This window comes from Arvicola amphibius, chromosome 17 (assembly GCF_903992535.2).
Source record: "Arvicola amphibius chromosome 17, mArvAmp1.2, whole genome shotgun sequence".
Classification (NCBI taxonomy): Eukaryota; Metazoa; Chordata; class Mammalia; order Rodentia; family Cricetidae; genus Arvicola; species Arvicola amphibius.
The window spans coordinates 23,422,859-23,440,010 of NC_052063.2; the positions used below are offsets into that span (position 1 = coordinate 23,422,859).

The window sequence follows — 17,152 nt, forward strand, 5'->3', positions numbered from 1 at the left end:
TCTTACCGGTAAGCCACAGTCACGTGGTGATACACATATTTAATAGATATGTGTTAATCAAGATGTGAGAGTTAGCCAATAATGGGCTGGAGATAATGGCCTAGGCAGTATTTGAATGAATACAGTTTCTGTGTGATTATTTCGGGTATAAGCTAGCTGGACAGGACGGAACAAAGGGGTCTGGTGCTCAGGCCCGCACTCTCTTCAACAGCCATGGGTTCAACAATCCTTCTGGGCACTACCAAATGAAGAAATGAAAGCAAGCAAACAAAAAGGAAAAAACAATAATGCATGCATTTAGGCTGAAACCACCTGATGTAGGATTCCCCTCTGCATGCTGTGAATATATTTTATTATCATTGGTTAATAAAGAAGTTGCTTTGGCCTGTGGTAGGGCAGAATAGAGCTATGCAGGAAAACTAAGCTGAATACTGGGAGAAAGAAGGCAGAGTCAGAGAGACAACGTGTAGCTGCTGAAGGAGATAGATATCTCAGAACCTTATCAGTAAACCACAAGTCTTGTGGTAAAATATAAAATAACAGTAGTGGTTTAATTTAAGATGTAAGAGTTAGTTAATAATAAACCCAAGCAAATAGATCAAGACTATTGTAATTAACAGTTTCTGTGTGATTATTTCATGTCTGGGTGGCTGGGAAATGAACAAGCAGCCCCTGAATACACAGGTGTAGAAAAGTTTACATGCACAAGGAAGGGAAAAGAGGTTCTAGGTACCCTGGACTTTACTATTCTTAGTGTTTTCTGAAATTTACTTTCCTAAAAGTATACCCAATGAATGACTCATAATAGCCATCTCCCTCAAGAAAAGAGGTACCCACTGCTGTTTCTTTTCATCGCCAGGGAATGGCTGTGACTATCCTAGGCACAGTAAACAAAAGAGCAAAAGAAATTAACCAGCAGTTGATTCAACATAGCCTCTTCAAACTTTGCAACACAAAAGACTGGAGTTTTTAGAAAAATGCAAAGTGACTGGTAAACAAACAAGATTTCTAAGCTGCATGTAAAATGAAATCATTTTTATTAGTTCTCTTGTACATGACATCCCTACTGCAGTTCCCCTGCTCCACTCTTCCCAGTCCTGTGCCTTCCATCTCCCCCATATCCACTCCTTCTCTGTTTCCCTTCAGAAAGGAGCAGGTCTCCCAGGGATATCAACTAGACATGGCATAACAGTTACAATAAGACAAGGCACAAACCCTTATATCAAGGCTAAACAAGGTAACTCAATAAGAAGAAAAAGGTCCCAAGAGCAGGTGAAAGAGTCAAAGACACCCCCACTCCCATGTCAGAAATCCCACAAGAAGACCAAGCTGCACAACCATAATACTAACTTATGCCGAGCACCTAGATCAGACCCATGCAGGCTCTGTGATTGTCGATTCAGTCTGTAAGACCCTATGAGCCCTGTTTAGGTGATTCTATGGGCTGTGTTCTTTTCTTTGACCCCTCAGACTTCTACAATCTTTGCCCTCTCTTCTTCCTCAGGATCCTCCAAGATCAAATGTTTTGTTGTGGGTCTCTGCATCTACTCCCATCAGTTGGTTAAAAGCAAATCTTCATCATGACCCTTTGATCTGTACATGCTTTAAAACTCCATTTATCTCACTTTCTTGTTCATGTGTCTCAGCCACTGGATCCCCACATATGTGTCCTGTGATAACAGGAGTCAATGGAAACATCTCATAAGGTAATGTATTCATTATTAGCAGAGCCTCCTCTCCAAGGCATTATCATTGACCCTTCTTATAAGTGATAATTAAATGGATCTCACTACAGTGCAGTAGATGAGCAAGGAAGAGTTGCTTAATAGGTTGAAAATTGGATTTAAATGTGATCCCTCAGGTGTCTAAGCTTCTTACTCCACAGCTTCCAAACTTAATCTTCGAAAACTCTCAACAACAGACTCTTTTGGATATATTTCCATTAGTTATATTGACATAACACATAAGTAATTAAATATAAGCTCAATTTGTCTCAACTTCCAGCATTGTAAAAGTGAGAAGGTTTTCTAGGTTGACATGCCGAAGGATAGGAAATGAAATTTTAAATGCACCTATGCCTTCTCGTAGCAAGAAGGCAAGTGTTCTTCGTAGCAGAACTTTAGTTCACCCTACTCTATCAAAGTTGTTTTACTCTTTATATGTACGAGCTGGTCACATGATGTGAGTGTAACATGTCACTAGTCACTAGCATTGAAGACAGTACACAGCAATACTTAACAAGCTATTGAAACGTGTGTGTGTGCACATGTGTAGAATAATATGCATATTCTAGAGAACCAATCCTAAAAATAAAATCTCCAGCTGGCAACAAAGTCCAGATTCACAGCACCATATACTTTAAAACAGGTTAATTTTTATGAACTAGCACACCATTTTACTTTATCTCATTTTACGATGATAAATTTTACTTTATACAGAAAAGGAGATGAAGCAAAGGAATTTTCCCATCTCTTACCTTCTTCTGGTCTTCCAGCTTGTGACTCACCGGATTCTTCCCATGTCTATTCATTTCTGAAGATAAATCCATCACATTAGGTTCTCGCCCTACAAAATGCAATCTCGTCAAAATGGCAGCAAACTAATCCAAGAGGCAGTGAGTAGGAAAACACTGGCACGCCACATGCCCCATCACACGCTGGCTTCAAACTTCATCTCTTCAAAGAACCAATTAAAAAATCCATGGATCGAATGACAAAAGGAAAGTTTGCAATTTAGTTCCAGCTCCTTCCAAACCAGCATAGCGTTCTGTAATGCTGACTTCTCCTAAGTGAACTAGTCATCCAGGAGCATCATCTCCAACTGCTACCTCTTCCTCTCTTCAATCTTCTCCATTTTAATACAAAGGTACAGTACTCCTATATACCTGTAAGAAAAGAAAAACCAGTAAATTCCCTGTGCCTTGTATCATACAGTTAAGGAGATAAATTCTTGTCTGAATTTATTTCAGATAGAGGTAGAGAAAAACATGTACTACTATATATTACTAAATAATGTGTAATGATGAAATAAAGCATGAATAACCGTAGTTAAAAGCCTTATTCTTTGTTGAATAATAACTGTAACATCAATTAATTCATTAAACCTATACAAAGTATTAATGTCAGGGACCTACATCACACTGAAATAGAAATCAAGAAGAGATATGAATATGATCTACCAAAGAGTAGTTTTAAAAAAGATTGCAAAACTACCAAGCTCTGTGTCATATACTTTTCAAAAGCAATTTTATTTAAACTTCAAAATGAATCAGTAAGATGTTTGTTATCCTTCTGCTTTAAGATGAAGAAAGGAATGTACATTTTTGACAAGTCTTATAATTACTAAAAGAACTAGAATTTGAATTCTGATTGCATTGGCTTTAAAACTTATTCAGTCATAGATTTATTCTTGCCAATTCATATTCCATACTTTGTACACAAGGATACCATAGAAACATGGTTAATTCTTTGGTGTATTATATGCATACCATATACGTTGACATTTTCCACCATATCTAGAGCTTCCATACTCTTTTTAATGCATTTATACAATTCAGCGGTCTCCAAACCCAGGCAAAATAATAAAATCACTGAATAACAGCATTAAAAAACACTCAGCTTAATTGAAGTATATCTACATCCATATTATTATCTGTTTTAATGAATTTAATAAATGCATCCATGGAAACCTAACCATAAGCAAAACACAGAACATTGCCTGCCCCACCCCCAACTGTTGCTTTTCACTCAGTCTGCATGCTCTGTCTCAGCCCTGGACCACAGCTGATCTACATTAGTCACTTTATGCTTACATTCCCTGGTACTTGGAGGTTTAGCATGGCTACACATTGAGTCTTATCTGTGGGCATCTTTCTATGAACATGATGCTTTGGAGATTAACCCATGCTGGTTTCGTTGCTTTTACTGAGAATAATTTTGATGTAAAAACGCACCATGGTTCATTTAGAATAATAATCTTAAACATCCACAGTCCTACTAATTTGGAAGCTACCTTCCTAGAGTTTTCCAAACTTGTAAAACAGTGATCTCACTTAGGAGCTCTCTAACCTTTGTTCTTACATTTCAACCCACAGCAAGTAATTTTAGAATCACTGCTGCAGCCTAAACTCACTTTAGACAACTGAGTAGTTACTGTCTGAATACATTAAACAATAGGAAACCTACTGTCTAAGAAGACAGTTCTTTATAAATGGAGGCAGTTAATAGTCTTTCTTTAATTTTAATTTTATGTGCATGGATGTTTTGTCTACAGGTGTGTACCTGTACTATTTGTGTGCCTGGTGCCACAGAGAGCAGAAGAGGGCACTGGATGGTAGTATGATGTCATAAAGGTGCTGGGAATCAAAACCAGATCCTTTGGTAGAGCAGTCTTTGGATCAACGTTCCCAACTTTGAGACTAAGTCTACCTTCCCATTCTTCTGTTCATTTTCCATTGCTGATAATCTTTCTCAAAGAAATAATATGCTATGGAATAATCTTTTTGTATACTGTAAAGATGTGTCACTCAGACTGGTTTAATAAAAAGTTGAATGGCCAATAGATAGGCAGGATATTCAGGGCAGAGAGAATACTGGGAAGAAGGAGAAGCCAGCCAGATATGGAACGAGTCAGACACACAAAATGGGATAGAGGTAAAAGCTACATGGTAGAGCGTAGATTTAAAAAAAAAAAATACGGGTTAATTTAAATTATAAGAGCTAGCTAGAAACAAGCTTATGACATTGGCCAAGTTTTCATAACAAGTCTCAGTGTCATGATTTGGGAGCTGGCAGGCAAAACAGAAAAATCAGTAGGAAGTTTTTGAAATCAGCTAATTGTTCTGTGAAACTCCCCATGCATTTTCCCTCTCTAAATCTTTCTAGTGACCTTCACTCATTCTTTATTTCTTCTACTCAGCCATGGATGTATTTTACATTATACAGTATATGGTTCTGGTATAGAAAAAAATACGGGAAAGGGCTTAGACATAAACAAGAACATTGCCAATTTGAAGACCTGAAAGAACTCTAAGGAGGAACCACTGATAATTTGGGCTGCTCAATTGCCTAAGAACCAAGACCCAGGAAAGCAGAGTCTTTAGTCATGCTAAATAAGTAAGAGGAGAAACTGGAGAAACAGGTAAGAGCACTTGTTGCTCTTCCAGCATCCTTGTTGGGTGGCTCACAATCACCTGTAGCTCTAGCTCTTGGGTAGATCTAATTCCTCCCTCTGTGAGCACCTTCACATGTGATATAAGGACTCAGAGACATCCTCACCAAATAAGATTCTGTCTTCTTTCTTACCAGAATTCCCAGTTTCCAGTGCAGTGGCTAACAGAGATTTGCAAGCCTGCTCTTTGTTCTGAAATATTCAAAATCACTCTTCTTGTCTTCTGTATTTTCTCTAAGCATGTTTGCTATAGCACTCTGGGCCTCTTTCTCTAAAATTCTTCTCTCTACCATGTGGCTGCTTGTCAGTCATGTGGCTGACCTCCATGCCCACCTAACTCATAGGGCATGACTTTCTTTCTTATCCTTCTCCATCTCCCTCCTCTTAGAAGCTGCTGAGATTTGGTTTGCTTGCTTTGGAGGTTTTTATTTTAAACCTTAATAAAACTGTCACAGAACTTCATAAAAAAGGGGGATGAAGAATATGGAAAAATAGGGTAGCAAGATCCAAACCTATCACCAAGATCCATTATGAATATCATTAAAACAATTTAAGGAATAGACAATGGATATCTTAGCCTGGCTTAAGATTTGACTGGAGGGAGTGAAAAGTGAGTGATGTATAATTTGAAGGCTGCTGCGAATGGAATTGGTAATTAACTAATCTTGGGCTCATTGTTTGATGGCTCCTGAAGTTATAAATGGCATAATTACCTGAGTGAACAAACTCAAGAAGCACTTGGGTGAAACAAGTTTTTAAAAAACTAGCAACAAACTATAACTATTGCCAGAAAATTTCAAACAAATGTCATAATTTAAAAAAATCATAAAATACACAGAGCAAATGGAATCCATCAATGTAAAAATATGAATAATATATGATGTCTAAGTTTATATTAGCTTTGAAATGAAAAATTGGCTGAAGGTTTTAAATGAATCAGTGTAATTTACCACATTAATGAAATAAAGAAAAATGATATGCTCATCTCTAATGGAGTAGAATTATAAATTGATAAATTAAACACTGACTCGTGAGCAAAGAAGATTTCTGGGCAAACGTAGAACAGAGGGAGGTCTTTTTGTAATCTTTATCTAGAATAACATTTTCACAAATGCTGATATCACACACACTGGTTAAGTATTTTTAATACTGCTCATCTAATTAAGAATAATGCACATCTACCTCCTAACAAATATTCTCTTCAACATTAAACTTAAGTAAGTCCTAGTTAGGCAGCAAGACAAGAACATATAAGAGTAAGAAAAAGAAGAGTAGGAGATGTAGGAAGGCAGGCAAGCAGCTGAAAAAAATAAATAGAATTTATTTGCAAATGTTTTAATATCTATATATAAATATGAAACAAACCCAAAGATTAATTACTAAGATTAATGAATGTGCTTACAATGTTTCCTGGATAAAAAGTCACCTTATACAAATCCCTTCTGTTTCCTTCCAATATCAGCAAACATTAAGAAAATGAAACTTTAAAAGGACAACATTTACAGTAACATGAAAAATACCAAATGCTCTGGAAAACGTCTCACAAAATTGTAAGACCTCTTTGATGAAACAACTGAACAATGACAACCACAGCAGACATGCTAAAGAGAATGGGGAAACCACAAGGCCTCAGCACTAGAGAAAAAAACCACGAGCACCTAAGGGATGCTAAGAATGGTCAGGTGGCAAGGGGCAACAGTGTCGAGGAAGGGAATGCAGGGAGAGACAGCTGGAATTGATGGGCATTGCAGTCATGATGTGGGAATCTAGAGAGGTAGAGATTTCCTAAAATACATGAAGGCAATCCTAATAAAGTCTCCTTATAGTGGGAAAGTTGAGTACCAAATGGTTATCTCTTGTCACTAAACAAAGCTTCCAGTACCAGGACTGAGTTACAGAGTTGTTGGCCAAAGCGGCTCCATGAAAATCCCTAAACAACCCAGGCTGTTACCAAGACCACAGGCTGCACTCTGAAAACTGACAGCAGGGCCCCATTGCCCAGGACAACACCCAGTAACTTACTGAATATGGAGAAGTCTAACTGGTACCGATATAGAACATTCCCCTACATTCTAGTGTCTTTAGTATGGTAAGGTACTCTGCAGACTAACAAATGGAAATGTATACATCAATCCACAACAAAAGCCTTACAACTACAATCTGTCTTGCCTACAAAATATGCTAGGGCAATAGTGGCACAAAGCTTGTGGGAGTAACCAACCAATGTCTGATCTGACTTAAGGCCCACTCCACAGGATAGAAACCATACCTGATACTGCTTGGTATCAGAAAAGAGCCAAGAGACTAGGTAGTCCAGAAAGCAAGGGAAAAGCCAAATATAAACTAATCTTAAAAAATTAAAAGTAACAATAAAATGACTTCTAATGACATTCTGCTACATTCATAAATCAGTGCCTTACTCAGCCATCATCAGAAAAGCTTCCTCCTGCAGCAAATGAGAACGAATACAGAGATCCATAGCTGGACATTACTAGGAGAGTGAGACCTTGACACAGTTAGTTCTAAACAGGATGTCTCCCTTTCATCACAGCTCAGTGAACCCCACAGAAGAGGAGACAGAGTTTAAGAGTCAAAGAGGGTGGAGGACATCAGGAGAACAAGTCCCTCAAAATCAACTGAACAAAACTCATTTGAACTCACAGAGCTAGAACAGGACCAAGAGGGGTCTGCACCAGGTCCTCTTAGGTGGATATTATAGTTTTTAGTTTAGTACTTCTATGGAAATCCTGTCTGTAAGAATGAGTGGGTCTCTGATCACTGTATCTTTCTTGGGCCTTGCCTTGCCCAACTTCGAAAAGATTGTTTTTGTTTTATCTTACATTTTACTTTGTGATACCTGGTTTTATTTCTTAGAAGCCTATTATTTTCTAATGAGAGACAGAAAGGGAGTGGATCTGGATTGAAGAGAATGTAGAGAGGAATTGTGAGGAGTAGAGAGAGGGAAGACTGTAATCAGGATATATTGTATGAGAAGAGAATCTATGTTTAATAAAAGTGGGAAAATTAAAAGAAGAAAAATTAGTATATATCAATACAAACATGAACAGTGAATATATCAAAAACATGCTAAGGAAAATCATTTGAAGTTGATCTTCTCACTAGACAAATTAAATCAAAGGAATGACAAATTATTGACAAAGATGTGAGATAAAAATCATATATTGATAAAATAATGTCATGAAAATGTAAGATGATTACTAAGTTTAAAGATGCATATATTTCATAACACAGCAAAATAATCCTAAATACTAAGACTTTAAGATAGGTGTACATGTATAAGACACATACAAAAGCTTTGTCTTTTAAATAACATTTTTAAAAAGCTGACAACAAAAAAGTTCATCAAAATAAGAATAGATAAGTGTTAGGTTGACTACATATAGAACCAATAACTATAAAAATTATTTAAAAAACAAACTATAGATGTATTTCACAATCTATAAATCTCACAGGCACTGATTTTCCAGACCAAATAAATGCATACTGAATGATTCATTTCTATAAAGCTGAAAGGCTTGTGAAAGAAGTCGGGATAGTGGCTACCTGTAAAGGGCCAGGAAAAAATAATTTTAATGCAATAAGAAAGCATGTTGAACAAGAAATGATAGTCAGTAAGTCAGTAAGCATCACTCCTCCATGGCTTCTGCTTCAATTTCTGCCACCACATTCATGCCTTGTGTCCCTGTCCTCCCACGACAGACTGTGATATAGAAGTATTAGATGAAATAACCCCCCCCCCAAAGTTGCTTTTAGTCATAGTGGTTTATCACAGCTATAGAAACCATAACTAAAACAGAGTTCAAACAGAAGTACTCACATGTGTGGACAATGCTGTTCCCAGAAGATTTAGGCTATTAAACTTTGAAATGCCAGGCATAACATACCTTCCTACCAGCTTCTCATCAGGAAAGCCCCAAAGGTCTCTAAAATAACACAGTCTATCATCATTATTCTTGGTTACCCATTATAACTATCATAAACCATTGTTGCTAAAGACACCATATACGTTGACTACAGAACATAAAACATTATCTTCAACCATAAAACTTCCTCACTATTGACTAGTATTGATTGTGCCAGAACACAGTATATAGGGTACTTAGCAAGGAAAGACATGAGTAGCCTTAACCAGTCTGGAAACTACATGCTATTACATAGAACTTACACTTAAGAGATACACACTGGTATAATGGTGCCATGATGGTTACAGCATAAACAAACTGTCCCAGAAGGGAATTCATATGTCGTATTATAAACTTACTCAAGAGCCCATTGTCTCTGGGATTGAATCTACCATTGTTATTTAGCTGAGCAGCTATGTTGTCAAACCGTCTTCTAAGTATTTCTGTTTATAGCCATAAACTAGGGATGTTCCCAATCATGGTCCATGAAACTTCTCTTTGCAGTGGATACCACTCAAATAAAGATGTGCATAACTGCTCAAACTTTTGAGAATAAGAGATTAAGTACTCAAACCTTTACTACCTTCTTCTCAAGGTTCGGACAGCATTATGGAAAAGAAGATGAAAATATTGTGAGACCTGAAGGCTAAGGAGGGGTGCTGTGGAATGCTTTCGTTGGATATGACATAACTGTTGTACTTATGAACTCAGAGCAGATGTGACCTATCCAATTAAGCCAGCCAAAATTTCAACATGTATAAGGTATGAACTCAGAAAGGTCTGCTCCCAAATGAGGAGCAATTGCTGTTTGTGAATGCTGAGGGAGGAAGAATTATTCTTCTTTGAAGGTGTGGCCACTAATACGTTTCACATGCTCCCACGGATGGCCTCACACCCATGGAAATACAGATATCTTTAATTATAGAAGGCCATGAATTTTGGAATGGGAAATTGAGGGAGGTCTTCTGGGAATTAGAGGAAGAAATCCAGCATGGTTTTTATTGTATTTAACTATATGTGTGAATTCTTTAAAAATTAAATCTTAAAGCTGGGCGGTGGTGGCACACGCCTTTAATCCCAGCACTCGGGAGGCAGAGGCAGGTGGATCTCTGAGTTCGAGGCCAGCCTGGTCTACAAGAGCTAGTTCCAGGACAGGCTCTAGAAACTACAGGGAAACCCTGTCTCGAAAAAAAAAAAAAAAAAAAAAAAAAAAAAAAAAAAAAAAAAAAAAAAAAAAAATTCTTAAGATTAAAATATCCCATGAAAAAAGACATTAAAATGTCAATTCTGGTTAAATGATTGATAAAACGTATTACAGCCATGCATGCAGCAAAACCAGAATACAAAAAAATGTCAAAAATTGAAACTATATACATGTGTAAATAAACATGTGCATAAACAAAATGAATAATAATGGAATTTAATATATTCAAGGAGAAACATGGATGACAAACATACACATTATAAACTTAAGTGGGAAAAAAAGCGGCTGGACGGTGGTGGCATACACCTTTAATCCTAGCACTCAACAGGCAGAGGCAGGCAAATCTCTGTGAATTTGAGGCCAGCCTAGTCTATAAGAGCTAGTTCCAGAACAGGATCCAAAGCTACACAGAGAAATAGAGAAACCCTGTCTCAAAAACAAACAAACAAAAACCCTGTTAAGTGTTAATAAAAGATCCGGCGTGTTTAGTGTGTTTCTGGAACATTAATGTTTTACCTAGCAGAAAATAACAAAAAAATTGAAATGTTGCAAACAGCAAATGTTGGAAAAAACAGACAGACATAACACTCTACTAAACTGTGGATTACTGTAGAACTGGCTGAAGCAAACTGATAGGTTCGGCAAAATTCAATAAAGAGGAGTATTTGCCGATGTTCTATGAATTCCCATGAAGCAGTATGCATGCTAGAGGGATGCCTAAGACTAGTCATTGTTCCTCCCTTGGCACTAGTAAAATATTAGAAATATTCATAATTTGCATGATCAAAAATTTAAAATTAGTAAATTGTGACATGTGTCTGCATGTCATACAACATTAAAATGAAAACATCTTTATACTTCACTACTACATGTGGAACAGTAAGTACAACTTAGCAATACTTATAAATATGGTAAAAAATCAAATTTCTAAAATCTTATAGAATTTAAATCAGGATAGGAGGGTTAGGGGGTTGTTGTGGATCAACAGTCTTGTATTATTTTAATAAAACGCTGATTGGACAGTAGCCAGGCAGGAAGTATAGGCAGGATGACCACACAGGAAATAGAGACAGGGGGAGCAGATAAGGAGAATTCTGGAAGAAAGAAAGTCTGCAGTCTGCAGTTGTCACCCAGACATAGGAAGCAAGATGAGAATTCCTCACTGATAAAAGGTACCAAGCCATGTGGCTAACACAGACAAGAATAATGGGTTAATGTATGATGTAAGAGTTACTTAACAAGAAAGCCTGAGCTAATAGGCCAAATAGTTTGTGATTAATGTAGACCTCTGTTGTGTTTCCTTGGACAGAACAGTTATGGGACCCAGTGGGACAGAAACCTCTGTCAACAGGGGGTAAAGGAAAATGATGCCTCATGACAAAGCTAGCTATTGCATACACTGAATTATATATTGTTTTATTTGGTTTACTAACACCTGAGAGAGATCACAATAAAAAATATTTTAGGGATGGGTTGTAAATTCAATGACAACAGGTGCTTGCAATCTCCATGATAAAAAGCTAGACAGGCAGATCCTAGAGGTCCTCACCCATACTACTGTTCTCTGTAAAAGCTCAACAACAAGATACTTTTTAAAATACTCTTTAAAAAGGTGAAGAGCCCCTGACAAGGTCTATGTGAAGCGGTTCTCTGGCATCCACATGTGACAAACATGCGTGTGACACCCTCCATACACAAGTAGCCACAGGAATATGCACCTACATTCATATGCATACATACGTGCATGCACATACACATGCATGCACGCATGTGCACGCACACACAGAGGCACACAAAAAAGACAAAGAATGTGAAAGTAATATTTAAAGACAAGCCAGGCAACAATAAAATGCTTGGCATGTGATATGTACGGCATGACATCTTCACATACATATCATTCAGAAGTAAATGGAGGGACTCTATACGACCGTCCCATTCATTGGTGAATACTACTTTTACTTACTGGTGTCAGTGGTGACAAACGTCCTTTAGTATGATGGCCTGACACAGCTAAAGAAAAAACAATTCCTATGGATCTCTGTTGACAGGTAATGCAATCAGCCTGCTAGACCACACTCACGATCCCTTGTCATGATCTTTGGAATCTTTCTTAAAAACGATTTCTCCACAGCCTGTTTTATGCCTCGGAGATTATACGAGGATGAAAGTACCATGTTCTCCCTCTATTCACTATTTCTAAGGTGAACTTCTTGTCCAGCCCGTTAGCCAGTGAGTTTGGATTCATCAAATGAGCTTTGGGAAATCTGTACACTCATTCTACTGCTCATAAATAAACCCGCCTTAGTGTGATCCTCAAAAAATGTCCCCTTTACAGAAATGCTTTTGTGGCATCAAAGGTAACTTAGCAACCGGAGAGTCAACAGTAACCCAGCACAATTTTGTGGGTTAGCTTTTAGGGAGCAGCAACCCAGTTACGTAAGACAAAAACAAGCCCTCCTCTTGTGTACCCAATATTCAAAAATATATATAAAAAAAAAACGCTGCCTTGCATTATGCCTCACAGCTCAGGGTTCACATAAAATCCCGTCTTTTCCTCTTGCGATGCACGGGAGAAATAAAAACAGCAGGAGAAACATTATGTTCCTTGCAACGTGGCTGCTCGGTTTCATTTCTGAAGCCTGGAAATGGAGGGTTCTTTGCCTTTGTAAGATAAATTGGCTCTGAAGCCCCCATTTAAAACAGCATACACTTGTCTTCAGCAGGAAGTTTGGACTTGATTAGTTCAAGATAAAAGGAAGCAAGGAAGGCTGAGCATCATTCTGAGCCAATAATTGTGTGTGTAATGGAGATGGAGCCATATAAAACATTCATATTCTTAGGTACTAATGATAAGTAGGGAAAAGCTTGTATCTTTCAACTAAGTTTGTTTATTGCCTGAAAACTCAATGTAGTAATTCAAGGCCGACTGACAGGAAATTACAGTTTCCTGGCTGACATCAATTCGATCTTCAGTAATAGTTCTAAAATGGAGTTTCTGAGCTCTCAAGAGAGGGAAAAGCACACACGCTATTTCCCAGTACCTTGGGTCACAACACAGATGCTATAGCAAACATTATATGGATAAAATTATGATGTATCTTTACAAGCATGCAGTGCCATATTATGTCATTTTAATCAAACCTTTTATTTGATCAACTTCTTATATTTAATCTGTACATAGACTGGGTTACTTAGGGAGCACTGGCTGCCATAAGGAGATTTGAAATGCATGACTGTTTCTTGTTGCAATGGTAAATTAACAATCATTTTATCTACATAATTATAAAAGCAAATATACTAAGAACTGGCAATCTAAGAAGATTTAAAATTTAAGTTAAAATACATATCTTGTCTCATGCTTGAATTTCTTTTTCCTGGCATCTATTTCATTTTCCATCCATTCTTATGCCCACACTAAAGATTCTATTAATATTTATTCAAATTATCCTAAGAATAGACTGCCAATTGACACTGAAATCCACTCTATAATAAAGAACATGCTAGCTGTGTTCATCACAATGAGAGACTTGTTTCACAGCTTCCCTTGCCCCTTAGTGAGGCTCTAGATACTAGGATGCAAACATATAGGACACACGTCATTTTCAGGTATTAACATTTCAAGAAGAAATTGCCCCAGTCTTCTTTCTTTCCTCCTTCTCACTAGCTTGAAAGAAGCATCAAACTGGTAAGGCAATTTTGAACATCAAAGTAGGGGAACACCATAAAGAATCACATGATAACAGGATAAAGGGTCCTGGGATTCTGAAACAGAGCCTTTCCCCTATTCTGGGATGTAGAGCCACCTTTAACTTGTTATGATGCTAAAAACCAAAATTTGCTGTATTTTAGTATCTTTCCCTTTACTCTAAACATTATGAAAATATTGACGTGTTACAGATTGTGAGAAGCTGTACCATTTCCAGAAAACTATTCTCTCCTCTCCCTGTTCCAATGCTGTGAGGCTTGATTGGCCTAATAATAGAACAGAGAAGATGGAGACAAATCACTTTAAATTGCTTGCCCGCCATCTCTAGTAATACTATAAAAAGAGAGCAGCCATCGCTTATTGAGAAAGAAGAAGCATGGTTAGAGAGATGTCTCAGTCGGCAAAGGTGCTGAGTGCTAAGGGTCATGCCTTGACTTCGGTCTCAAAGACCCACATTGGTAAAAGAAAGCAATGGACTCCCAAAGTCCTCCTCCATACACACTGTATTGATTTAATTGTTTAAATGTAAAAGGAGGATGAAATATATAGTGAATTTAGCCCTAAATCTAAACCATGGGATAACAGTAAGATGAGCTAAACTCAGTTGATCCGTGGAAAGGAAAGATGCTTATGGTTATAAGCAATTGAACTTGGCAGCCAGAAAAGATGATAACAGTGGAAGATTAGGTAATATTATTGACGCGATATTAAGAAATCCCCAAAAAGAAGAAGTTATGCCACATATTGAATAAATTTGGACTTCATGAATTCAGAATTGTGAGTTCTGAAAATGTTTATGTGTAAGTGTTCATGATTTCAACTCGGTTTTTTGATTATAATAATAAAAGGCTATAATATAGGATAAAATATATAGTTTCTAAAGATTCTTACATTGAAAATCCTAGCTTTTATAAATATCTTGATAATTTCTGCCACTTCCTGAGTGAAGACCTTGGAGAACATCTATGGAAATAACACTATAGTTCCAGCATGTATGAGAACCAGACTGGGGCCATCAAGCCATTCACTGGTTAGTATGTGAAGGTATGTGACATCTCTTGCGGAAGGCGCAATGTTTACATATGTATACATTATTTTTTATTTATTTTTGAGACAGCATTTCACTGTGTAGCACTGGCTGTCCAGGAACTCACTTTGAAGACCAACCTGGTCTTGAACTCTTAGAGACCTGTTTGCTTCTGCGTCCTGGGTGCTGAATGCTGGGATTGAAGTTGTGCATCACCACCACCCAGCTGTCATTGGTTTTTTAACGGTTGTAAATCTATTTAAAAGGTTAAATCTATATTTAAAAAATAAGTCTTCTCTGGAGATTTTCTTGGTTAGGTATGACTATATGACACACTTCTGATTAAGGGTATCCAGGCAAGTCTTGCAGATGCCACTACCCTTAGAGAAAAGATATTTGTTTACCTACCCCTTCTCCATTAACTAGCTAGAATACAAATACCATGGTGAAAGCAGCTACCTTGGACCATGATGTGAGAGCTACATGCTTAGCACACATGACAGAGAGGAACTATGAAGATCCTCATAGAATGGGATCCCTGGGACTATTTTCTCGTGTTTACCATTAAAGGCAATGGTACCTCATTAGCCTCTACTTCCTTAAAGTTTAACTGAATTCCTTTCTCAGCTCTGTTTCGCTAAATTTGTTGCTATGAGTCACTTTTGAGTAAACTTGGTCTTTTTTTTCCATTTCATTATCTTCTTCAAACCTGGATACTACAGCCACATGTGAGCCACCCAGCAGTGTCCTGGCAAGGGTAGCTGGAGAGAGCATGTTTTAGCATGTGTCTTGGTTATGGTCCCACACATTTTCCCTAGTCCCACTTCTATTGATGTTCTCCCCCTAGAATGCATACATACAAATAAGAGCATGGTAATCTCAGAGAAGAAATGGCATATGAAGGAAAGATAGATCCCTGGGACTCTGTATTTAACAGTTGTAAACTCAACATTTGATTTCAGCACCTGGTGGTACATTTAAGTACTCAGAACTTCTTTGTATCTGCAAATTGTGCACTAACTCAGTCATTGTTGCTATGGAACTGCCCACTCAAAGCTCAAGGGAGAGAGAGAGAGATGGAAAGAAAATAGAGATATACTTTCAAGAGTACTGAAAGAGCCGACTGGAGGTGGGAGGCATTTAGGGGTGAGGTAGAAATCTGATACAAGGGAAACTCCGAGGGATCAACAAGGATGACCCAAGCTAAGACTCCTAGCAATTGTGGATATGCCTGAACTGGCAATGAACTGTGACCAGGCAAGTCTTTCATTAGAGGGATTAGGATACCAACCTAGCTACATAATCTTCCACCTAGAGTCTCTTCTGCCTAAGGGACATGCTAGGGTAAGGGTGGTGCTGAGACTGTGGGGGTATCCAATTACTGACTGGGCCATCGTGAGACCCATGGAAAGAAAGTGAGTCCACCCCTGACAGTCCCTGGAATACCAGGACTCAGATGCTGGAGGACACTGAGACTTAGGATAGAACCAAACACCACTGGAGGAAAAAAAAAAGTCATTGTAATGATGTCTGACAATATTCTGCTATACACAGAGATTGGTGCCTAGCCTGAATGTCATCAGATAGATTGCATCTAGCAACTGATGGAAACAGATGCAGAGAACAACAGCCAGACATTATGCTGAGCTCAGAGATTCCTGCTGACGAGAGGGAGGAAAGATTGTAGAAGCCAGAGGGGTCACGGACAGACACCACAAGAAAAGCCACAGAATCAACTGATCTGGGCTCATAGGGGCTCACAGAGACTGAATCAACAACAAGGGAGCCTTCAAGAAACTGACTTAGACCCTCTGCATATATGTGACAGTTGTGCACTTTAGTCTTCTTGTTGGACTTGTAACAGAGGGAGCAGGGGCTGTATCTAACTCTTTTGCTGGCTTTTTTGACCATCTTTCTCAAACTGGGTTGCCTTGTCCAGCTTTAATATAAGGGGAGGAGTTCAGTTTTACTGCAGCTTGATATGCCAAGTGTTGTTGATACCCTTGAAAGGCTTGCCTTTTTCAGAATAGAAACTTAGGGGAGTTGATGGGGGGAGGTCAAACACAGGGGAGGTTGAAGGGAAGGACTGAGAGGAGAGGAAGGAAGGAAAACTGCAGTTGGGT

General features: G+C 38.0%; 1 protein-coding gene across 1 annotated transcript in view; it reads right to left on the reverse strand.

Moving 5' to 3' along the window:
- Nav3 (neuron navigator 3) overlaps window positions 1-17,152 on the reverse strand; it is a 583,384-nt gene that overhangs the window by 504,286 nt on the left and 61,946 nt on the right. The window contains exon 2 of the mRNA XM_038314956.1: window positions 2,477-2,884. Coding sequence (XP_038170884.1) covers window positions 2,477-2,548 — 72 coding nt within the window. The 5' untranslated portion in view covers window positions 2,549-2,884. The remainder of the gene's footprint in view (window positions 1-2,476; window positions 2,885-17,152) is intronic.